A 25,577-nucleotide genomic window follows, 5' to 3' on the forward strand; every position below is an offset into this window, starting at 1 on the left:
TATGACTGTCAGTATGACATCGACAATTAAGCACAAGTATTTGGCATTGATAAGATACTTCATAAGATACTGAATAAGCAGTGCTTTAAAAAAAAAAAAGAATGTTATAAACCCACATTTTAGATATCTGAAAAAGTAAAATGCACATTTCATGAACTCGAAAAATCAGCAACTGAATTTTAAGTACAACTTATACTTGCAGTCCATAAAGTGTCATGCCATTTTCTTGTTTTTTAATAATAGGAACTAGAGGCAGAACGAATTAAACTCATGGAAGATGTAACTTTTAATAAGAGGAAGATGAAAGAACTAGAAGACAATCTTCTGTACAAACTAAGTGCAACCAGAGGTTCTGTATCAAAGCATAAAAGAACCAGGGTTAAGCAGATTAGGCAGATTAAGCTGATTCACATTAGAAACTTTCCATACAGAAATTGATTTATCCATCAAAGATACAATAAGAGAACATCCAATGGTAGAAATTTGAAGTACGGTGTTTTACTGGTGTATGAGCGATTTGGTGCTATAGCATGCCACTATATACATCTCTAGACACTGGATATTTTTAACACCTAAACAAGTTTTGTGAAACAAATCAAATTCTTGAGAGCTTTCTGCCCCTCAAATGAGATAAGGTATCTGATCATGGGAAAATCCTTAACTCATTTGAAAATGCGAAGTAAAATGGGCTAGTTTAAATGGTGTTGAAAGGAGCCTGCACATGATCAATTACTGTCTCTTTAATAGAAAAAGACAGTGGTAGCTTCCAGCAAATCAATCAGTAAATACTTGGGATGCATGAATACAGTTGTGTGACCATTGCCTTTATGACCCTAAGTCTTTTTGACTTTGAGTGTACCAATCAACAGACTTTAAAATAATTTAAGTACTGTGTATGAATACTTCTGTTATGTGCATAAGAAAGCTGAATTTTCTAGTACATGCTGCAAAGATGTTGGTGTAGATACATTCATACTGACGTGTGTTGAACGTATTGTTTAGTGTGTTGAATATAAAAATAATTTTTAGTGTTACATATCCTGTTTGATCTCCATTTTAAAAGCTTTCTGCAATTCAGTAAATCATTTCCATTTGTTATAAATAATTTGACCTTTCAGTTTTTACATATATGAAGTGAAAAAAATGTTATAAAAAAGACCTAAACATCCAATATTTGACTTTTTAGGTTCACTAGTTGATGATGAATCCTTGATTGGTGTTCTGCAAACAACTAAGCAAACAGCTGCTGAAGTAGCTGAAAAGTTGTCTGTGGCAGCAGAAACTGAAGTGAAAATTAACACTGCACAAGAGGAATATCGACCTGCTGCTACACGTGGAAGCATTCTTTATTTTCTTATTACAGAAATGAGCATGGTCAATAATATGTATCAAACTTCACTGGCTCAGTTCTTGAAGTTATTTGATCATTCCATGGCCAAGTAGGAAGACACAAATTTTTCTACTATTCAGATGTTTTTCTTTTCAGTGCATTTGCTGCTATTAACATGCCTTCTTTGTTCTTTGTTTTTGTGATTCAGATCTGAGAAGTCTCCTTTACCTCAGAAAAGAATCTCAAATATTATTGAGTATCTTACATTTGAAATTTACTCATATTCTGTTAGAGGCTTGTATGAAAACCACAAATTCCTCTTTAGCCTCCTTTTGACATTAAAAATTGATTTTGAGAGAGGATATGTGAAAAACAGAGAGTTCCATGCACTCATTAGAGGTAAGTTTAAAAAATTGTGTTATATGCAGAGACAATTTCAACTTTTTAAACTTCTGTATCATTTGAAAATATGATTTTCGGCTGCATGGTTTCTACCATGCAGTTCTCTGGGTGCTGCCTCTGTCCTTGCCCTTGCTGTGGTCCACAGAAGTTAGACATTAGTTCCCCATCACAGTTCTACCTCCACCATTTACCCAGCCTGTGTTCTATCCTGAGATCAAGATGATAGTTCTGCTTTTCTCCATCAATTGGTTTAATAATTGTATATTTTTGTTTTATGTTTGCATCCTTATTTTTATAAATTATGTGACTTCTTGCTCCTTTGTTTTTCTGCTTTGATGGAGCTGAATAAAGCTATCTTCTAAGTTGCCAGAAAAACTCCACAAAAAGTCCGGGAGGTGCAAAAAACAGTCTTTTATCAGTTTCAGCTTAAACTTTCTCTGAATTTTGCTAACCAGCTAACACCGACTTTTAAAGAACATAATGTGTTTCTGTGGTCCAGTTGGCCAGGTCTGCCTTGTGTGTACTTTGTGAATTTGTGCCTCTGCTGAAAATGGGATCAGGTATGCAGAGGTACATATAAAACCTGTTGGAATTTTAGATTTCAAATGAATCTTGCAAAGGTCTAATGTTGAAGTAGTGAACCTAGATTTGAAGATCATTATCTGCCTTTTATGAATAAAATGGATAGGAAACAAGATTAAATTAACTTTCTGTTTTGCTTTCCAGTTTGTTGTAATGGTTTTATCTTTTGAGAATGGTATCCAGGTACCCATTTACCTCTGATGTCAGGCAGGGCATGATTGGAAATGCTTTCAAAACAAATTGTCTGCTTTAGTAAAGCATTAGACAAGAAACCGTATTTCTTGGCTTCACAGCTCATAAATTCTTATTTTGCCAGAGGAAAATATACTTTGGGCATCTGAAGCAGAAAGTGGTTACTTACCCCTTTTTAAGTGATGAGAATCTATAATAAAATACAGTACTTTATTATTATAGAGTGTTCTAGCACTTTTGTGCTAGAATGTCTAGAATGTCTAGAACATATGATTGCAGTTTCCTGCCTAGCTTTACCACAGCTGATTAGGTAGTGAGAAATTCTTCTGGTGTATAAAATCACACCAAAACCACAATAGATTTTCTATAATTATTCATATGGTATTAAATCAGATTGGGAAGTGGGCACATACCTAGCCAAATTGTCCTGGACTCTCATGTATCTTCTGCAATGAATGAATTTTCAGATTTTCTTCTTGGATGAGCAGTTCTTGGTGCAAAATTAATGCCATATTACCAAATAGAATCAGGCAGCTGAAGAAATAATTTATTTGAAAAATAAATCTCTCCTCCTCTTCTTTCCATTTCTTTTCCAGGAGACTTTTCGTGGCTTATAATCAGCCATACTATCAAGGGATGTCTCAGTGAAATAAGCATTGGTATTTGAAATTAAAAAGTCTCTAGAACTCATTATTTAGCTAGTCTCAGGAGATTATCAACTCAATCTTTCCTTTTGATACAGTATATAAATTGAATTTCATTCTATTTACTGTACTCCATTAAAGCAAATCACTAGGCTCTTCCTGAATATTTTAATGATATAGCTTGAAGGTAACCTTAAGTCAGCAAAACAGAGAAAGCAGGTCCTCAAATTTTGGAAAAAAAGCCTCTTATGATGGTGGCTTAGAATTTTTATTAAAATTGTAGAGAGAAATAAAATCCAAAATATATGAGAAAATCTAAGGAATTCATTGACAGTTTTGTAGGTATCTCGACACTTAGGTGGGCTGTGTCCTTTACCAGTAGAAAGTGAGGGACTGGCACAAGTGAAGAGTATGATCTTCTCTAGAAGAAAATATATTTTACTAAGCTCCATAAATATTAGAGAGCATGTTACAGAGGAATTGCAAAACATCTTCGGCTTTGTTGACTTAAATAAAAGCCAGAAATATTGCCAAGTATGCTATTTTTTGGACAGCTAATGATTACATCTTAAAATTAAGAAAAGGTGAAGTGATTGTGATTCTCTCACAGAATTCAGTAATTTGCAAAAAATATTCCTGTTGGCCTATTGTATTAAATTGAAAAGCTGTGATTCTGGAACAGGGTATCATTTTGTAATAATAATGCTAATAACAGATTACAGATTTGTGTAAATATTTTTTGTTATCTTCTCTTTGATTTCCATTATTTGAGTTTGCAGAGTCTAAGAGGAAGTTCTGGGATCCACACATGGATCCCAGGCAGTTATTTCAAACTATATATCCTAATGCCAAAGGCATAAGACGATGCCTGAAGAAAACTTTAACAGGTAGTTACAGAAAATGCAGGAAAAATCAGTATTTGCACCTCAGATTTCATGAAGCACCTCTTTATTTCCGTGAGGTTACTGAAGCTTGTCATTCCTGAGGTAAAGGGAAGGTGAAAAAGTGGCAACAGTAGGAAAACTTTTTAATAAAAGCACATGAAGTAGCTTTACATTTTTGCATGACAGAAATAATTTGGAACTTCATAGCAAGTACATAGGAACTTCACATTCTTGAATGGGAATTTGCCCTTTAATTGGCCCTTCAGTAGTTCATGAAAATATTCAAATCATATATTAATCATATCTGATTCTGTTTCTTGATTATATCTAATTGTACCCATATGTGGAGGAAAGCATTGCACAAATTTCTCTATATGCTGGAACTTTTCACATATGCCTGTGAATGGCAAAATGAAAACTAATAAAAGGAAAGACTTTTTTAGGCATTGCATATTTAACTCATTAACATAACAAATGACTAATCATAAGAACTTAGCAGGATTTATCAAAAGATTAAGTATGTACAGTAATAGCAAGAATATCAAGTATTACAATGACAAGCACATTATTTACACTTTTCTGATTCTCATCCTTCATTGAATGTCTGCCTCAAAAAATCAAGGTTTAAAAATTCCCCCAAAAGCAAAAACTTAGCTAAGATCTGTTTACTGCCCACTCATTGAAACTTTTACTTTCTTTTGAAGTTAATTGTTCCCATTGGCATACTAATGTCCAGATTCAGCAAGGTGATTCTTGTGTTTCTACTTAAGGATATTCAGGTAGCTAGGAAAATATTTAGTCTTTCTGAATAGTGTTTATTCTTTTAAAAGAAGCAGAGCTGCTGTTTCCTGAATATCATCACTGATAATATAAATAAAATTCTTGCATCCTGGAAGCCTGCAGGAAAAGGTATCAAAGAATCAAATCTTTCCCTGTAAAGTCTGTAACATAAGCAGGACTGACTTCAGGAAAATCAGAAAGAAATTTTTGCATTATAGCATTTTCAGCATGTAAACTCTTTCCTATAATGTGTCAGAACTTTAAAGTAAGTCTTAGTTCTTTAGCTGTATCAAAAATACTGTATACAGCATCTTCCCAATGATTTCTTAAATAACAAAATTTAAGAAATTAATATTCTAATCTCCTTTCACTCCAATGGTAATTTTGTTTTCTGTTCTTTTCCTTCTTGCTTTTATGATTCATTTTTCTCTGCATCCCATTCATGGAAAAATTCAGGATGAGGTGGGTGCAGAATAAGAAAAAAGATATCCATGTGACAACCTCTTAATAATCTATGGAATAATTAGACACAGTTTCTGAAAGTATTAGTATATTGACTGAAAAGGAAAAGGAACTATATATATATTATGAATGTCATTTTTTATAATCATGTATGTATAATTTGGAAATATTGAAATAATTACAACTCATATATAGAGACTATATATACACACACAAATATGCTCACATATAAGTGCTTAAAAATAATAGTTATTATTCCAAGGTGATTTTTTTAGTTTGATTGTAACAAGTTGGTGAAATTTGTTATACTGGTAACCTAAAGGAATAAATTACCTTAGTTTTGGAGACCACTGGAACAACAGCCCCTAGTCTTCTCAAGAAGTGATATATTTAATTTGTAGAGGACTGGGGGAAAGCCAGCTACAACAAGAAGAAAATTATGATAAAAAGTTAATTATGATAAAAAGTTAAAAGTTAATCTGTTTAAAATTGGATTGCAGTCTTGTCCCAGAGGTGTTCCTTTGTATTTCCTCTTCAATTGCATATCAGAGGATATGAAACACGTGTATTACCTACTGGCTGTTTGGGTTTATATATGCTATTTTAAATTATTTATGCTTGTTAGGCTGCTCTACGATTGATTGGTTCCATCAGTCTGGAGCTTCCTTCTTCTCTTTTGTTTGTTGTGGGTTTTTTTTCGCAGTGATCCCAGGAAATTACTTTGCTAACATGCGTAACATTCTAAATGTTATTAACTACGCATTTCATTAGAGAAGAGGTAGAAGTTTGCAGTTGAGAAAATAAGACATTCTTTTCAATTTCTTTTCTTTTTAGGAATAGTGAGATAAAATATAGGCAATCTAAGGGAAGGTCTTCAGAGGAATATTTTTATCTTTCAGATAAATACAAAATTATTTTTACTGTATTTTCAGCACAGATGAAAAGGAAAAGATATTATTAAAGATTTTCCCGTATTTCGAATATAATCAGTATCATTGTATGAATTTATAGCAACGAAGTATATGGAGCACATGATCTAAGACAAGAGGCTGAGAGAACTGGTCTTGTTCAGCTTGGTGAACAGAAGGCTTAGGGGAGACCCAATAGCAGCCTTCCAACAGCTATGAGAAAGGCCATTAAGAAGACAGAGCATGACTCTTCAATGGTGCACAGTAGGAAGAGACAACAGAGAAAAAAAAAAAAAAAACGGAAAAAAAAATAGAGGTTCAGAATGGGTGTGAAGGGAATTTTTTTCATTATGAGGACAGACAAACATTAGAACACATTGTCTAGAGAGGTTGTAAGTCTCCATCCTCGGGGGTTTTCGAGACCAGATAGAATACAGACCTGATTTTATCTCATAGCTGACCCTACTTTGAACAAGTTGGACTAGAGACCTCCTGAGGTCCCTTCCAGACTAAATTATCCTATGATCTTATGAAATAAATGCTAAGTACAGGAGAGTGCAATTAGTACCCCAGTGAAAATTACATGGGCCAGAAAACATGATTTAAAAAGAAATGTCAAATATATCTTGACCCCTGGAATGTCATGTGTATTTCATCAGAATGTTTTCATCCACAGGAGGAGCAGCATTGGATCTACAGTCTTGCCCACCCAAACCTTTCCGCTGGATTCTTGACATAACATGGCTAAACCTAGTGGAATTGAGCAAACTCCCACAGTTTGCAGAAATTTTGAATCAGGTGTTATCTGCTAATTATCTTTTAAATGTTAATAACCAGTTTCCCAATTATAATTGTGCTCCCATATTTTACATTTAGACTGTATAAGAGATGTAGTTAAGATCAAGGCCAGAGAGAATACAGAATAAAGGCAAAGAAATTAACAGTTAGGTAGCATGAATGAGGGTATATTTATTTGCTCTACGTTTTTTTTATCTACTTTATTATATTTTGCATTGTAGTCATTGAGGTAGAAAGAGAACAGGAGCAAAGAACTAGTAAAAAAGGAAGCCAGTAAAAGAGAGACAGAAATAAGAAGAAAAGATAAAAATGTAGAGGTATCAAAAAGGCTCAGGAAGTTAATCTACGAGTGTCAGGTTTTAAGTTACACTGTTTTATGTCTTAAATCTGATAGACTTTTACAAGTAAATTGTTTGCTGCTTATTTTTAAATACTCGTTTCCATTCTAGGATTAACGTATTATTCAGATATGATGAGCTAGCTATAAAAATACTATTTATTTTATTAAGACATACCTAAACTTTTATGGACATAAGCTTGTGACATGTTTATCAATTATTTCCTTTACTTTGGTAAATTTATCTTTTTTTTAGTGTAGTTAAAACCCTCCGTAAGTATTTCTCTTTCTGTACCTCCTAAGCACTCCTCGTTAATCAGGCTGATGGCCAGGACACCACGTTCTTGCTGTCACAGTATCGGTCAGCCAAGTCTATTTTGTAACAGCACTTAGTGCCCTGAAGGGTAGCAGAGAGATGATCTAAGTTATGTACCTGGAAGTGGTCCTGTCTGTTTCCCAATTCTGTATCAAGGCAAGATCTGGATACATACCAGCCCATTTCCTCCAGGTTTTAGTTTCTGGATGTATCAAAATAGGATATTGAGTTAGGAGAAAGTTGGAAGAATTCTAGTTAGGCCTTCACTGAGTTGTTAGGATGTCAGAACCAAAAATGCGTGCCACTGCATGCTTGTTAGCATTATTTAAACTTAGCCATGAGGTTATGAATGATGTGTTTTCCTTTTAATTTGTAGATTGTAATGGTTCTGTTATAGGACTTTTCTAGAATTGGTGCAAACAAAATTTTAGACTCAAAAATATTTAATGAACCATGTTACCTTGAAAGACCTCTTTTTTTAACTAATCTTTTAGCACAAACTTGAAATTGCCATATATTCACAACTTGAAAAGTGACAATTGGGTGATTTTAGTAATAGAGAGAGATGGAATCTAGGAGAGTGGCAACTAGGTTACCAATTAAAAAATGCAAATATGGACCTAACTTCTTCTTAATACTTATTCGCATCCCTTAGATGTGCTGTTCTGCTCGGCTTATCATATTAAATGCAACTATATCATTATTCTTTTATATTCAAACAGAAAATGTTTTAAAGTAAGAAAAAAAAGCTTGAAAATGATGACGTTCTCAAGAGTTTGCCTGTGATTTTTTTTTTGACACAAATTTTTTTCTTCTCTAAAAATTAAGTCCTCCAGTCCAAGATGCCTAACTTAATTTAATAAAGACATATTCCTCTTTAAACATTTAGATGACCCTGTTCTTTTTCACAGTGTTACTGCTTCGAGCTGTGGTTGAGTGAGAGGTGATAAAAGAAATATGTAAGGAAAGATTAATGATTTTACTGAGTCAGCTAAAGTCCCTTTAGTGCAGTAACCTATCTGTGGATGTGGCTTAGCTTTGAGAAGGTACCTCCTCTCAATACTCTCCGGGCATCTGCTCGGGTTGATGTCAGTTAATGTAGAACTGAGCTGTTTGCTTATAAAGTAGATTTTTTTCTCAGGCTTGGATTATAGTTCAGAAAGGGACATTTGATGTTTATTAATTTCTCTGAATTAGTTTAATTATAGGAAATAAGTAGTTGGAAGAGGTCCCTATACGTTTGTTTCTCAGTCCTCTCCCAGTCCATACTTGGTGTAGATTGTTCTGAAACTACTTCTGTCTCTGTCAGTAAACTGAACAGAGCTCCTTGGTTTATAATAGGCATATAGAACTGTATTTCAGAAGAGATGGTATCAGTGTATTGCTTGTTCTTTTTTCCAGTGATCTGAGAATATTGTGGTAGCTAACTCTTCTCAGTCACTGCCTTAAAGGCTCAACTCCATAGCAATTTTCACTATGTTCTGTCCACCAGGATCCTTTGTCCTGGGTTCTAACAGGTGCCTAAATAATGATAATATTTGTGGTCAGATTTATTCTTTCTCAAGACAAAAGCTTACTAGAGTCTGTTATTTTTAGTTTGTGATTCTTTGGCTGGCTGGAGTGTACCTGGTCAGATTTTTATGTTCTTCTAGGTACTTTGTGATTAGAAGGAAAAAATTAACCACAGTATGTTTCTCTTGTAGTATAGAATCCTTCAGCTAATTATTGAATTTTCTGAAGTACCTGCATGTGTTTGGGAGGTGAATCCATGGGTAACTGATTAGCTTAAGAGCCGGCATCTTAATACTAAAATTTATATTTGTAATATATTAATAGCAATTCACATGGCATATGTCTCAAATGCTATAAACTTTTAGTGTTACTTGTAATGTATCCTAATATAATAATAGACTCTTATTAAAATATACATTTGCCAGGGGATTTTGCTACAGCTGAAATATATGAATATGTGTGTTAATGTAAAAATTTTAGATAGCCCATAATGAAAAGGCATGGAAAAGTTGGTTTGATAAAAATTCTCCCGAGGAAGAAATTATACCCAATGGATATAATGATTCACTCGATAGCTTTCGCAAGCTTTTACTCATCAGGTGAGCATCTTCAGAATACTGGGAAATGTGTACATGGTTGTATCATGTGTCTGTCTATTGGTATGCTATTATTGTAATAGTGTAATTTTTATTAATTTCTAAATGAAAAATATTATTTGATTCAGTCACATCAAATATGGCCTAATTCACTCACTTTGGAGCTATCCTCTGAAGAGTCTAAAAAACCTATTCCTAGAAAATATTTTTTATAGCTTAGCTTTCTGTCATGACAAATGGAAACGGGGAACCACATTGCAGCCTTCTCCAAAAAGCCACTGAAAAAGTAGAATAATTCAGATAGTTTTCAAAACTATTTTTTTTCATTTCTTTTAAATGAACTATTTTAAATAACTTTAAATAAGTATTTAAAAAAATGCAAAACAGATATTTGAAAGCCCCATGTGAAAATTGTGCTATAAATTATTTTATTGTGTCAGCTAAGATCTATGCGGCAGGACTTGGGCTTCTCCAAAGCAGCATTCAGCTGCCTTATGCATGAGATCATATCTTCCTATGTTCATTGGATACTTTCCAAGTGCTGCAACAAATAAATCACAGATACTATAAAAAAACAACAACATTAATTTTGAGACCATGATTTCTCTTTCAAGTGGATTCAATCTGTGTCGGGGGAGTTTCTGGCTGCTACATGGGCTAAACAGAAAGCACCTGTGACTCATCAAGACAGGTGCTGAGTCACGTTGGTCAGCCGGAGACCACGTGACCCATGGAGGCTTAAAGGCGGGGCACTCCCAAGAGGGAGGGGGGCAGTTCCCTCCTGGAGACTGGAGTGGTAGGAGCCCCTGGAGAGCAGTGTCTTGAAGCTCTCTGTTAGAAGCCTTTGATTGCGGTATAGACCTTTGGAGTGAAATAAGACCTTGTGATATACGAGGGGAATCACAACAACCTTCTGGGTTGTGATTCCTGAAGAACGTGAGACCAGCGGTCTGCGACAAATCTGTGCAGTAAAAATGGCCAGAATCTGGTGGAAGAAGTACTATATCATTCTCTATTATAAACCCTGAAGGGGGAGAGGGAGAATCTAAATCCTAAGCATTTAAATAGTAAGCCTATAAATTGAAGCTTTGCAAAATCATATCTTTTATCCAGAAGTAATTGTTTGGTTATTTTTTCCCATGGGGAAAGAAAAAGACTCATCTCCAACACAAATGGAATCCAGTGCAAAAGAATTGTGACTAACAGACTCAATTAAACATCTGCAGAATTTTACTAAAGCGTAAAAACTATCCTATATTTCCCTGCTTGGGTCCTTAGATATGAAAGCTCTGTTAAAAAGAGAGCTTTTCTCTGGTACTGAACAGAAAATTCCATTACAAATAGTTTACTTAAGGCAAAATCGTAAGCAACTGAGAAGTATTGAACAGTCATAAGTAGAGGGAAGACTACTGGCACTGTCTATTATTTTATCTGTAAAGACAAACCTACAAACATATATATGAATGTGTATATATGTATCTATGTGTATTACGAAGCAAAAATCTGTATGTGATAAAAATAGGTTTCTAATCTAAGTCTGTTCTTTGAAACAGGAAGAGACATTGACTTTGTATCTTGGTATATATTTTTATTTCTAGGTCTTGGTGTCCAGATCGAACGCTTTCTCAAGCCAGGAAATATATTGCAAATTCCTTGGATGACAGATATACAGAACCGGTCATTTTGAATTTAGAAAAAACTTGGGAGGAAAGTGACACCCAAACACCTCTCATCTGTTTCTTGTCTATGGGATCTGACCCAACTATTCAGATTAATTCCTTGGCTAGGAAGCTTAAATTAGGTATGAAGCAATTGTTTGTTGTCATGCGTTAAGATACAGAGGGTAATGTAAGTAATTGCAGAGAATTTTTTTTCCTGAAAAGTATTTCTTAAATTCTTTTGCACTATTGATTGTTCCTGAACTATGATCTTAGAGATAAAATAATATTTTAAATAAAAATGGTATGCTGAGCAACATTCTGTATGCAGTTGGACAGTAATGTTTTCAGTTCTTTTTTTAGAAATTATCATCCTTCCCAGTGATGTTATATTTTTAATGCCTAACTATAAGACAACATTAATTTTTATTTTTATTTTTTAATTCTGGCATAGTGATAATACAGTTTGCTTGTTTTAACTCTTAACTGCAGGTAATGTTAAAATCAGCAATCTGCTTACAAGATTACTTTGTAACGTAAAATACCCTCAAGATCTCTGTTTGTATATTCTGGACTTTATGGCTACATTATATGGAAATTTTGAAAAATTGTGCATGCAAACTGAGTTGGAAGTAGATACATATATTCATTATATTAGTTACATTAATATGCTCGTAAATGCAATTTTACAGTTATGCATTGTGCTTATTTATATGGATTCATTATCGACACTTAAAGAAAAATCTAGGTTCATATTTCAAATAGAGTGGCTTATTTCATTAAGATTTGGCACAAATTCCCATTAGTCACAGCATTTCACTTCTACAAACACTGTAAATATTGTGGATGTATATTTCAATGCTGTTTTACAAAGATTCAATGTTTAGAAAATTTACATATAGTAGTGTAATATGATGGTGAAGGGATTCTACTTTATACAAAAACATATTCTTACGAAAAATGTACTTAATTGTGCGGTATTTATATCACTGTTTTTTTGGACTGAATCTGAATCCTTACTTTTTCTGAAAAATTCATTAATCCTATATTGTCAAATGTGTTGTAGAATGTAGGACCATCTCTATGGGTCAAGGACAAGAAGTTCATGCACGCAAATTCATACAGATGTCAATGCAACAGGTGGGAACAAAACACTGCAATATAAGTTGATTGTCTATTTTAACATTCTTTTATACCTCTTTTGCATGCAATCTTAAATATTTTGCATTTTCACCTTACTATCAGGCATATCTCAGGGTAAAAAAAAAGCCTCCTTGAGTGCCTGAGTCTAAAAACATTCCACTGAGGGATATGAACGTGCCAGTGGAGTCCAAGTCAACACTTCCGCCAGCAGTAATACTGAGAAGCTTTTCAAAGGCAGCACGTTACCTTCTTATCACTATACTGTTCTCCCAAGGTAAAAGGGCATCCTGTCCTAGTTCCACCCTGCAGGACTTGCATATCTCACCAATTTACTGGAATTCTTTCCCCCACCCCCAATGATAGCCACCTAGAGGTTGCATAGTTTCTACTAGATAAAATGGTGACTGCACACATAGCTTAAAGCTGTAGATACAGAAGGATGTGCTGGCTCCTAATACTGCCTCATGTTTTTTTCTCCTCTGTGCTAGTGAGAGGGCCTTTTACTCATCAGCAATTGATTTTGGTTCTTTGTCTCTTAGTTTCCAATCCTTTTGGCTTTGAGTCCCAGAACGTCTAAGAATTTCCAAACGATATTTAAGAATTTTTCTCTTAAATATTGTAATGTATTTTGTTATGGCAGATGATATTCTCAAACAGTAAAAACATGAGAAGTCTAAGCAGCAGCTCCAGAAAGATGGTAATTGACACCTCAAATACAATATAAAAGTTACAGTGTAAAGGTAGCACAGTCTGGTCACAGCTGGATGCTTCAAAGAGTTGTGGACAGTGTTGCAAATAAAGACACACAGCCAGAGTTGCCTGTGAACTCAAAATATTGGAAATTAGTCTTACTATAGTATTCCGAAGTAGTAGAATATCTCTACTAATAAAGAGTAGAAGACTGCAAGAACTATATTGATAAATGAAACATGTTTTCATCTGACCGTAACTGACAGTTAGTCCTTACTAAACCGGGAGTACAGCACTGCTTGTAATATTCACCTGAAGAAACCTGACCTGACTTGTGTTCGTTAAAAGTTTTGATTGTTACCATATTACCTATTTGTTAACCAGTATATGCTTTCATACCTACTGTAGGAGTATTCCTCAAAAGTTAGATAAAAAGTTAAAGATTAATTCATTATGAAATTTAAAACTTAACTCCTCACGATATATGACATCCATTAGATTCTCTGGGTCTCTGTCCTCCCCCATGAGCGTTCTGGAAGGACAAATGGTGAAAATGAGACCACAACACAGAACACTCTGCAAGAGCAAAAGTACTTTTGAGACTGTTGCTGGTTCATTATCAAGATTATTTCAGATTTCCATCTTAACTAAACAATTCTTTTGTCACTTTATTCTCCAATGTTTAATCACAATGAGAAGAGGAAATGCTTCTTTCTGTAGACTTCTGTAAAGTCCTGTCCTCTTAATCTGATAGACTGAAGCCTTCAGAGCCTTTCCAGGACTTCCTGTCTTTCATGCAGAAAAAATGAAAAGGTCAGGCAGTATCAGTTCAGGGAACTCCAATTGTATTGCCTGCTATATGTGAGATATCTTCATTTGAGGAAAAAAAACAACCAACCAACCAACCAAAACTCTCACCAAATGATATTTATTCGTTTGACCATAGTACTTCTGCTTCATTTGTGTTTTTCATTTGTGTTTTTGTATGGAGAAATGTAATACTTGTATATGGCCTTTACTGCGCACTTGCTAGACATCACTGAATAATCCGAAGTTCTCTAGGTAATTCAACTTTCATTATGGAAGTTCTCTATTTTGTATCCCAGTAACTTCTCAAGTCCTACCAAATGTCGTGACACCAGCACTAGGATATAGATGTACACCACTTTGGAAAAAGAGAAAAAAGAAATCTCTTTATAGCCGATGGCATTTTTTATGATGTGCATGCATACATCTCTCATACCACTTTGCGTTTGTATGTCTAGAATGGTCATCATGAACTTCCAGTTCACTGGAATGGTGAAAACTAAGGCATCTGTGCCTCTCTTTGCCCTCAATTAAAACCTCAAGAATACTCAAAACAGTACACCAGTAGATATACTAGTAACAATTTCTGAATTAAATGCTTTGGTAGTGTACACACTTTACAAAGGGAGGGATATGTGAACATCAGGTTTGCAAAAACAAAACAGAATTAGTGAATATTAAGACAAATATCTGCGGTTTTCTCCTACCTCTGGCCAAGAGTATGAAATACAATTAAAACTGCTGTGCTGTGTTACAGGTAGATAATTTTTAAAAACTGAGCCTGATTCATTTGGAAATGTGACAAATTGATTAAAGATCCTCCTGAAAAAAAGTGGTTCCCCATAAAAGAAGGAAAAAAACCCTTTCATTAAGTCTTTCTCTTTTTTTTTTTAAACATCCATCAGTTCACTGTAAATATTTCAATTATATTTTGTCAACAAATGTTATTTATTTCTTTTTAAATGTACTAAATCAAAACTGCCAAAATGAAATTACAATCTGTAATGAAACCTACATGTCACTGTTTAGAACTGATTGAATAATGCCCCATTTTAATATCAGGCTTCTGATTCATCAGCCTTCTAAAGTGATGCTCCAAAAGCTGATTGAATTTAAATTCATAAGTAGAAGTGCAGAGAGACAATAATCAAAATAGAGCTTTCATGCAACTTGAGAGCTGAATAAGATCAAAATTAATACGTGGGAGTTGAATTTCATACACTTTTTGCAGATAAACTAATTGCAATTGAAAAGTCTTAGAGTCTTATTACCACCTCTTTACATTTACTTTAGATTATGTTATTAACAAGTAAGTTCAAAAAAATATGTATTCCTTAGATTTCAGCTGTTGCTTTTCCACTCACATTCTTTTGCATCTGATGGGGGAGGATTGCTTATCTCTGGTGTCTTGCTGGGAGAGGAAAGGAATTACTTCTTTTCGCCACTAGGTAGCACTGATACTTTACTTAGAATATTGGCTCTGGTCATGTTATTTTCATTGTGAACAATAGGATGTGGAAATAACTTTTGCACTAGCTATTCCTATTTACTTTAACTGCGTCAATATAAAACCAAATGATAATACATATTCAGGAACAGACCAAAAGTCAAAAAACTCAAAACCTCCTCCCAAAAATACCAAACATGCAGGACCAAAGGTGATTCTAATGTAGGTTGTTTTTAGCATTATGAATAACTTGTTCTAAATTGTATATGGTAATAGTCGATATTCTTACTTAGGGAGGCTGGGTGTTACTTCAGAATTGTCATCTTGGACTGGATTTTATGGATGAACTACTAGAAACTCTTCTTACTGCTGAGATACAGGATGACACCTTTCGAGTTTGGATAACTACTGAACCGCATCCTAAATTCCCAATTACGCTGCTACAGGTTTGTTCAAATGTTTAATTCAGGTACCTCATGCCATCAAAATTATTCAGATTAAATGTGTAAATGGAAATTAAATAAATGAGGGGGAAAAAACCTCAAAGCCCAAGGGAAAAAAAAAAAAAAAAGAACTTACCTTACAATGCAAATGTCACTTTAAACAGGAAGGTTACTTACTAGTGACTGGAATTTCTCAAAGATGCATTATGTATATGAGAATTCAAACTAATGCTGTGCACAGAAGCAGCTGAATCAAAACTGTCAGGCTTTACCTGTATCCCTTTTTGCCCAACCAGATGCCTTTGTGAGCAGAGTAATGCCCACAACTGCTCTTAGACCCTTCCAGATTTCCCTATCTGAAATAAAGGATAATGGGGACAGAGTACCCATGGACAGGACATGTCAAAGAACATCATCTACCAATAAGTCACCCATTTTTCTTTGGATAAACTATAAATGGTTGTTCTGTAGATCTCAAGGAGACATTTTTCTTCAGTGCCAGGAAAACTACCTAAACTCTTACAAAGTGCATTTAAGTAACTTATGATGGTTTATAGCACTCTGACAGCAGGTCATAATGCTAGTTAATATCTAGTGTAATAGCTGTGTATTGAAAATGAAATCATCCTGCACCTTCAAGAAGTTTATGAATAGTGGAATATATAAACGTACAGCAAAAACAGAAAACTGAGAAGGCTGCTAGATAATCTTCACTGCATTTATCTCAAATGTTTCACATGTGATTTCCCAGTCTATAGTGTCACGTTACCTGTTAAAATAACATAATCAAGGATTCCAGAAAATGAATAGCTGACAAACCAAAGGTCAGCTCTTCCTCAGTAGAAAGGAGAGAATAATTTGGATTTTTTATACAAAACGTTCATCAAAAACTGAACAAGATATCCTTTGAAATGTGGAAAGACTGGTTAGCAAGTGTTCCCATTCAGTCCAACACTCTAGTGTGTTCTTGTACAGAGAGGTCCTTGCAGAAGGCTGGAGCTCATCTCTGAGACAGCTTGCCTAGGTGCTGGAGCCCAGAAATAAGTTTGTGAGACTAAAGTTGAAAAGCCATGTCTTAAAAATAATTGAAGTTCTATACCACAAATATGAGGATAGTAAAACTGCCGGGTGAAGTATGTACTCATCAGTGTCTTCCATTCAGAGTCTTCAGAAGTAGAAACGGTTCAGAGCAGTCCTTGCATTCAGCCTGTGGGCAGCCTACCATTTACTATCCTTTCAATGCCTTGTTACCCAAGCCAGCCAGACAAGTACTTACTGTTGGAGCAGAAAAATACTACTTCTTATTTGGATTGCTCCAGCACTTGAAAGTGTCTTAAGGAATACAGACTCTGGTAAGGCCACTCTGCGTCTGAACTAATAGATTCAAGTGCACCCATGAACATTACCCAGCACTGGAATGCATTGGGATAAGTTACAACATTCTCTGACATGTAAACCTGTGCTAACTAGCACTCCTTCAAATAATTTGCAGGTATGGTTTGGCAACTAAAATTTTATAGAAACTATTCCTGTTGGGCAGTTTGCGTGAAACTAGGGGGCTGTATTCTAAGGGGCTGTGGCAGTTTACTACCACAAATGCGGATTCCATGCCTGCTGACTGGAGTGCCCAGGAACATTCTCAGGTGAATTTAATTTACTGCTGCAGACATAGCCACAGAGTCCAGAGTAGCCACTGTGTACGCAAAGATCTGATCTGAGGAGAGGTGAGGTTTCTTTGTATTTACTGTGAGGTCCTGGGAGAAAAATACTACAGAGTTCTTGTCATCTACGCTTGCCAGTTCTCTTCTATTATTCAGTTCTTGAATTAGGGATAGAGAACTATATAACGTCTTCTGAAAAGCATGGCAATTGCTTCCAGGATGTTGATGAAAATTCTTACATCTATGGACAAGCGTCAGTGATGGTTCTGACCAACATAAACTGAAGGTCTATGTTCAAAAGCTTAAAGTAATGTATATTACAGAGTTTTGTGGCCTAATCTAATATGTACTCCGTTTATGCAGTTTATAGTAAAACTACAGATCGACTTTGTATCTACAATGCTTCAACTATTTACATTTTATTTATAACTAATAGTTGTGACATTTTTGTAGTCTACTGTTTTCTTTCAGTAAACAAATCCAATTCCTTTATCTTTTTCACATGACAGATTGCTATAAAGTTCACAAATGAACCTCCCCAAGGTGTACGTGCCAGTTTGACAAGAACATTTTCTGGAATTAATCAGGATCTGTTAGATGTTAGCAATATGCCTGTGTGGAAACCTTTGCTTTACACTGTAGCTTTCCTGCATTCAACAGTTCAGGTATTTCTTATAAGGTTTGCACATAGTGTTATAACATATGGAGACACTTTAACAGATGTTCCTAACAATACACATTCTGATATATATTGTAGCATCATGTTGCAGGGCTGAAGCTCTAATTTCTATAATCTATATTTCAAGGTTCTTTATTCTCTTAATTGTTTTATAAATGTTACACAATTTTCATACTATGGGTATTTAGAATGAGGATTTTTCTCATCTAATTTTAGCTCTCCGGAAGTTATAAGGGAAAAAGCTCTCTCTGTAGTCAATAGACATAGATAAGCACCTCAAAAAAGAAAATCATCTTATCTGTCTTAGGCTGTCTCTCTATAAGAAAGTGAATCATTTTCTGACTATATATCACACTTTCTGTCCACTCATTTTAAAGGCAATCCAGATGCCTAGCTTAAAGTAGCTGTCTACTTTCTAGATGGCTAAAAGTAACTAAAATTATATCACTTAGAGTTTTGTTTTTATGTTATTTTTATCTGTGTCAATGTGTTTTCTACACCAATTCCAATGTGAGCACAATATCTATACTTTTTACTTTAAAGATATATAAGTTTTGAGATCACAATAAATACCAACATTTTGAGCTCTCTGAATACTCCTTCTTTCAGCAACTATTTCAAAATAGTTCTAAAATGCTATTTAAGCCTTAGGCTCTATTGAGCTGCTCGTATTTTCAATGTAGCAAAGATGGTGAAACAGAAAGACAATTTGTTGAGGTCCCTATTAAGATACAGAGTTCTGCATTATTTTCCTCTCTTTACCTGTTTATAAACAGTGAGAAAGTTGTTTTGTGTACTATCCCAGGATTATACTGTTCCTGTGGAACTAGAAGACCTAAGTTTATTCAACCATCAGTACTTTTAAAAAATAATACAGCTATTCATCTGTTCAGTAAATTTATTTATGGATTGCCAATCAGCAAGCAATATATACATTGCCCTGCCTTTAAACTGACCAATTCTTAATATCCTTTGGTGACAAGATCGCTATGATAAATATAGCTTAAGAAGTAATTCAGAGAATTTGGCAGAAAATCATTATACCTTTCTGCAAGGTTTTATTGGTTAATGCTGTCTCATCTGCTCATAAACAATACCTGCTTTTTAAATAGTAAAATATTTTTTGCAGTTCTAGTTCTTTTTAAATATTATAGCTAAGGTACCTATATGTTACTTAAGTAGATGTCAAAGACTATCAGTCATTGTTGACCTGGTAATTTAAACTCTAATAAATACCTTATTAAGTCGTTAATTTTAGGATGTCAGTATTACGCTGTTTATTCATTTAATAAATGTCAGCACTATTCAGCAATTTAATTCTTAATGTCTTGGATTAATTTATTCTACATTCTGAAAAAAATCATTAGGCGATGTAACTGAGGTGGTTAAAGTTGTGAGAAATCTGGTAGTGTTGGAGGTTTAAAATGTTTGGGCTGCAGATTATATTCTCTTACTTTCATAGTCAACTGTTTTTCTGTTCCTGCAAGTATTATAATTTTATTTTAAAATATGTATGCAGTAATAAATTTGAATAATGTAGTGGTGGCAGTCTTATAATAAAGTTGTGAATTTTGAAAAATGTATATTAAAACAATATAGTAAAACAGTAAGACAAGAGGGCCAGCCTAGAAGCCTTTGGATAACTGAGCATTAATACAGGAGCTTGAAAAATTGAAACTATCATTAGTAGACTGTATATGTAGAAAAAATGAAAAACCATAGAACTCTGAATTGAGTCTGCTGAAAATGCAGAGATTCAGTACTTCTTTAAATTAGTTATTTCATATAAAAATCTGATCATCCTCACAGACGTGAGACATTTCAAACCTATGACTGATACCTTGATTAGCATAGGTAGCAATAAATGATTTTGTTGCTTTTTTCTTTTATAAATATTTATCTCTCATGGTGTAACTTAATAATAAACTTCGTGTTTTACTAATGTATATGAGGCACACAGCTGTTTCCTAGGCAAGCTTTCTTCTTCAGTTCAATTCTTTACTCCACTATTCTTATTATTGTTGAATTTTAATAATGAAACAAAATTATATGTTATTTCATAAATATATTCGGTTTTAATTGTATGCCTTAGGAACGACGCAAGTTTGGGCCTTTGGGTTGGAATATTCCCTATGAGTTCAACTCGGCAGACTTTACAGCCACTGTTCAGTTTATACAAAATCACCTAGATGAATGTGACACCAAGAAGGTGAATACTAAAATTTGCATACTGTATGTTTAATTGCTTTGTACAGTATCAGTAATTTTTTTTCTTTATGCTACTGTTTATAATAGTTTATTCATTGCTATTCTTTCAGTGCAGCTTCTCATGATCAAAGTTACGGATTCTCTGTAAGACAGTCAAGCTGAAATATTTTGTTTGCAGTCATCCATGTGAAAATATATAATAGTTAGGAACTTCAGAATTTGATCTTGGTTTTTTCAGTACCATCTCTAAAATATTAACAGGTCTACACAATATCTGTTTTGGAAAGAGAGGTAGAATATTTACAGAGTTTGACAGTGCCAAACAGACTTCTCTATGGCTGCCATTTGGTCTTCTACTATTTGTCAGGGGATAACATAATAGAATAGCCATTCCTTGCAAAGTAGCATTTCGTCAAGAGAAAGATGAGAAACTGGGGTAAGGGGAAAAAAAAAAAAGAAAGAGAAGAGGCAGTACTAGCTGAGAGTGATTTCAGGTCACACAAGAAATAATAAGATATAGTTCTTAGCAGGATCAAACCCAACTCTACTATAAAATTGCAGAACTAGTCTCAGAAAATACCTTAGAAATAAAGTATTATTTTTTTCTTTCAACAATGATCTTTTCAGCTTACATTACAGAGCCTTAAGAGCTTCAGATGATATTGAAATTTCAGGCTGGATGCCTTCTTCTTGCATGCTGTAACTACAGTCTTTTATTTACTTTACTTGCATCCAGGGGATATCATGGAACACAGTACGCTACATGATTGGAGAAGTACAATATGGAGGCCGCATCACAGATGACTTTGATAAGCGTCTTCTTAATTGCTTTGCAAGGGTGAGAGACCTTGAAAATACAGTTATTTGTCATTTTTATTGGCAGCTGCAATACAGAAATCAGAAGACCTTCTTTCTGCTGAATATGCACTTCTTCACCAGTTTATTTTCACCATTTACCGGAGTAAAATGAATTTTTCAAAACATCATTCTTTGGCAGTGAGTTTCTTCCCCATGGTTTCTCTTTAGTGAGGAGCAGAAGCTGTTAAAAGTTGGAACTCAAGCTTAGAAGACATAGCTTTTAATGATTTACTCATTTATTCAAGTGAAATTACATGTAGTAGCTAAACCAAGAACTCTAATCCTCCAAGAATAAAAATGAGATGAAAAAATCTTCAAGTAGTGAAGTAATTGTGGTTTTTTCCTCTGGATTTTTCACAGGTATGGTTTAATGAAAATATATTTGACAGCACTTTCTGTTTTCACACTGGATATAAAATTCCAGTGTGCAAAACCCTGGAACAGTATTTTGAATACATCCAGTCACTCCCTGCCGTGGACAGCCCAAAGGTCTTTGGTCTCCATCCTAACGCCGATATTACGTAAGTAGGTTTCAACATACTGAAAACAAAGATCCTTTTTTTAAGTGTTTGGAAACAAATACCTGTGAAATGCTTAAGTATATTTTTCATAGGAAATCTAGGATTTGTGTGAATTTCACTACTGAAGTGGAACACTTGACATGTATATACATGATTATGAATGCAGTATCTTAAGCTACATTTTACATTTCTTTTAAAGCAGTCAGAATTCTTACTACTTACTCCTCATGGGTTTAGAATTATTTTTTTAAAATTTGAAAGCATTGTAGAACTTTCATATGAACACATGCTACAAGGTTCTATACAGTTCAACTAGAGAAAGTTTCTAATGTTTGCTTTCTGTTCCACACTTGTTAAATGATTCTCTGGATTGTCATTTGCTTTGCAGCATGCCTTTGGATGTAACTACAATCTTTGTTGCCATCGGTCCTGGCATTCCCATTATTTAAAAGAGGCTTTTCAACCTCAGCAAGTACTAAATCCATTTAAAATTTTATCTTTGACTTAATTCACTTTTTCATTCCAAATAATGTGTGTAACAGCTTGGCTTTTATTTCTAACGTTATATGCCCTGTGAAAGGATATGAATCATCATCAGATTTTTTTCACTGAAATTCTTAATAATTCTGCAATGAATTATTGCATTTTCATTATATCCACACTCATTGATTCTTAACACAGTTTTTTGTATTTTTAAACAAAACAAATGTTATTCAAATGCCCAACTGCTGTGGAAACCTAGTATCTTCTAACACTTTTGGACAAAACAATGATTTCCTACAATATTTCAGCCTCAAATTTGAGACACTGATGCCATATCAAAAGCCCAGTATTCTGAGCATGCTGTGAGAACAGTACACAGTTTTATGTCAACTCTGCCTAGCACCTACCTTTGTAAATATATACTTCTTAAGAAAAGAATCTGAGAGTAGATTCTAAGTCATTCTCTGATACTTTCAAGACCTCCCTTCCAGAAATGATTAAAGAATAGCCAAGATTTAACAGAGAACTAGACAAAGTCCTAAAGAGAAACATGCTTCAGATCCAAAATTAGACTTGTAGGAAGGCTAATTTATAGGAGGAAACTTGAGACAAACAGTGTTGGGGGAGCTTTAGTGAGCAGGAACAGCTTTTTCATTTATCTCTAGTACTGAGTTTTTCTTCCACTTGGTACATCAGCATATTCCTGCTACATTAATCCTTTTTCTGGAGATTTTTCCTTGTAGGTATTTCTTTAGAGTTTGGGAAAATGTTCAATAGGTTCATGCTTTTTTTCCATGTCTTATCACAGTCTGTTATAGGCAACTATGCAAATGTCATGTCTGTCTGAATTTCATCTTTAACACACAGACCAAATGGATTAACATCCCATACAATCCCATAAAAAGTTGGACTCAGATTCTTCTTAAAATATCTTATCAAGTCATCTCAAAGTATGCAGGAGGCTAACGGCTAGAATTAGAACCCCGAGGCAGCCAGGACCTCTCTGTGTTACTACTAGTGAGGACAAGAACGACCTTATCTCCCACTGGTTTAATGGGACAGTTTTCCAGTTCAGCCAAAAGCTTGATCTGTTGGTTCCAACTGAAAGACTTCACTGCATGTCAATACTTTCATCCACTTGATATCAGCACCTGAAGTCATTGTGACTGATTTTTACTTGCTGTGTGACCGCAGGCTCTGCAAAGGCAATATAGTTAACAGATACCTGAGCAGGCAAGGAATCTTCTGACAATCTTCTGTCAAAACCCCTTCTCCAATTGGTTCCATACTGGAACCTTCGATCTAATTGAATTTTTGTAAAGTTACTGCAAGCTGTTATTAACCAACTGAAGTCAGAGCAGAATCTCTCCTTGTCCCTTGATGAATGGGAGGTTTTGTATACCACATTGCAACAGATATTGCTGTTTTCTACATGAAGGTAATGTTTCTGTCAAACTTCATTTGTTCTTAGTTTTAACTTCCAGTACAGAAAATACTGATGGCAGTCTCCAGCTATCAAATTATGATAGGCTGTTGAATCCAAACTCTTTAAGAAAATATCTTTATTAATACTTTTTGGAGCAAATCAAAATCCATAGAAAATTCCTTCTTATTTTCTTCTTCCGACACAATTTGCTTTGCAATACTGATTCAGGGAAAAACAATTTAAACAGGTATAAAGTGCTTTATCTTACATACTTACTTTTAGGCAAAATTATCACGGTAAATGATATTAATTTAATATTTCTTTAGTTTCCTTTATGGTTACTCATGACTTCCTTTACTGAAATAGAGAAAAATAGATCCTTGTAAAGTGCAATTATTCTGATCACAAAGCAGACATCTGAAGCACATGAGCTGCTTCTTTGCCTTACCTATAAGGGCAATCTGAACAAACATCTATTATGTAGACATCTCCTCTTGGATATCTAAATGTGATCAGAGACACCCTATCAACTATATCTGATCTCCTTCCCAGGAATATGATATTTCATCTACAAACCTATGCAATCTTTTTTTTTCATTATTGTTTGCATCTATACTTCAACATTTTATTTGCAATGTATAGAAAAGTCAGGTTTTTCAAAGCCCAGAAAAATTTTGTTTCAGAGTGTCTTTTATATTCAGTGTTCCACTGCTACGTGAATAAAATTTATTGTTTCTATTGTCTCCTCACTTCCATGCTGGAATATTATTTTTAATTATGTACATGTTGAGATGCATCTTTTTGTCTTTTCTATTTTTATTTACAATAAAAATCTTCTTGTTCGAACTGCTATTGCTATTCATATTTGCCTCTTTATATAAGATTCAGATGGTAATTTCTCCTTTCCAGAAGATTCCTAGCTTGTGCCATTGAAGAAAGGAATATTAGTTACCTTTGATTCTGCTCTGTGGCAGAATAACCTCTGAGGTTATTTTTCATAAACTGTTCTAACCTTTTTCCCAAAGTTTGCATATTGCCTTTTTTAAAAAACTGTTTCTATTTATGTTTCGATTTGGGGAAAGACCATTAATTTTTATAATTCTGTAATATTTTATAATTTAATTGTTGTAATAATCATGGCACCTATTCCTTTCACATAGATTGGTCTGACAGCAGTACTAGAAGAACTAGTGTGAAAAGTAGTGCAGTGTGAAAAGAAAGGTTCCCATCTGTTTTATCACTAGTTGTTAGATCAGTGAGACCCAGAGAAAAGATTACAACCACCAGTGTGTCATCCAAATTAGGAATGAAACCCTGAGTCCAAAAGGAAGCTGATTTTATGCAACTTTTCTGCTCATACGTTGTCTTGAATAAATCTATCATTCTTTAAATGGAACCATAAATCGGAAAAAGCTTGAGAGTTTTGAGCGTAAAGTCAAAAGTTATTAAAAAGCATGAAAGACCCACCATTCCTACATTTGGAAGCAGAAATTATATCCTCTGAGGAGCAAACTGCCAGTAGGATTTCTTCTATTTTTCTGATTTATAGCCTTTATAATTGCATTCACAAACAGTTTATGTTGAAATGCTGCAGTATCTAGCTTCTGTAGTCTTACGATAGTATCTCCAAAGTTTAGATGCTTTAGGACTTCACATGTTCTCTCCTGAGGCACAATTTGTAGTTTTATTTCCCATATAATTATGCATGACAAAGTAATAGAAGGAGATGAGTGTCATATGAAGGTCGAAAAGTAAAACTGACATGCAAAATTATGCTTTGAGTCAGTATAGATTTATGTTCTGAGTCAGA

The 25,577-nt window shown here is 34.3% G+C and overlaps 1 protein-coding gene across 2 annotated transcripts in view; it reads left to right on the forward strand.

The window, feature by feature from the left end:
• The window catches only part of DNAH8 (dynein axonemal heavy chain 8), a 144,303-nt gene that overhangs the window by 112,320 nt on the left and 6,406 nt on the right, over nt 1–25,577 (forward strand). For both annotated transcript variants that reach the window (XM_086628486.1, XM_086628495.1), the window contains exons 76-87: nt 244–349; nt 1,187–1,439; nt 1,539–1,729; nt 6,861–6,982; nt 9,628–9,746; nt 11,342–11,544; nt 12,468–12,541; nt 15,782–15,934; nt 18,102–18,257; nt 20,364–20,480; nt 21,216–21,317; nt 21,698–21,858. In XM_086628486.1, the coding sequence (XP_086484612.1) occupies nt 244–349; nt 1,187–1,439; nt 1,539–1,729; nt 6,861–6,982; nt 9,628–9,746; nt 11,342–11,544; nt 12,468–12,541; nt 15,782–15,934; nt 18,102–18,257; nt 20,364–20,480; nt 21,216–21,317; nt 21,698–21,858 (1,757 nt within the window). The remainder of the gene's footprint in view (nt 1–243; nt 350–1,186; nt 1,440–1,538; nt 1,730–6,860; nt 6,983–9,627; nt 9,747–11,341; nt 11,545–12,467; nt 12,542–15,781; nt 15,935–18,101; nt 18,258–20,363; nt 20,481–21,215; nt 21,318–21,697; nt 21,859–25,577) is intronic.

Source organism: Tauraco erythrolophus, chromosome 2 (genome assembly GCF_009769465.1).
Source record: "Tauraco erythrolophus isolate bTauEry1 chromosome 2, bTauEry1.pri, whole genome shotgun sequence".
NCBI lineage: Eukaryota > Metazoa > Chordata > Aves > Musophagiformes > Musophagidae > Tauraco > Tauraco erythrolophus.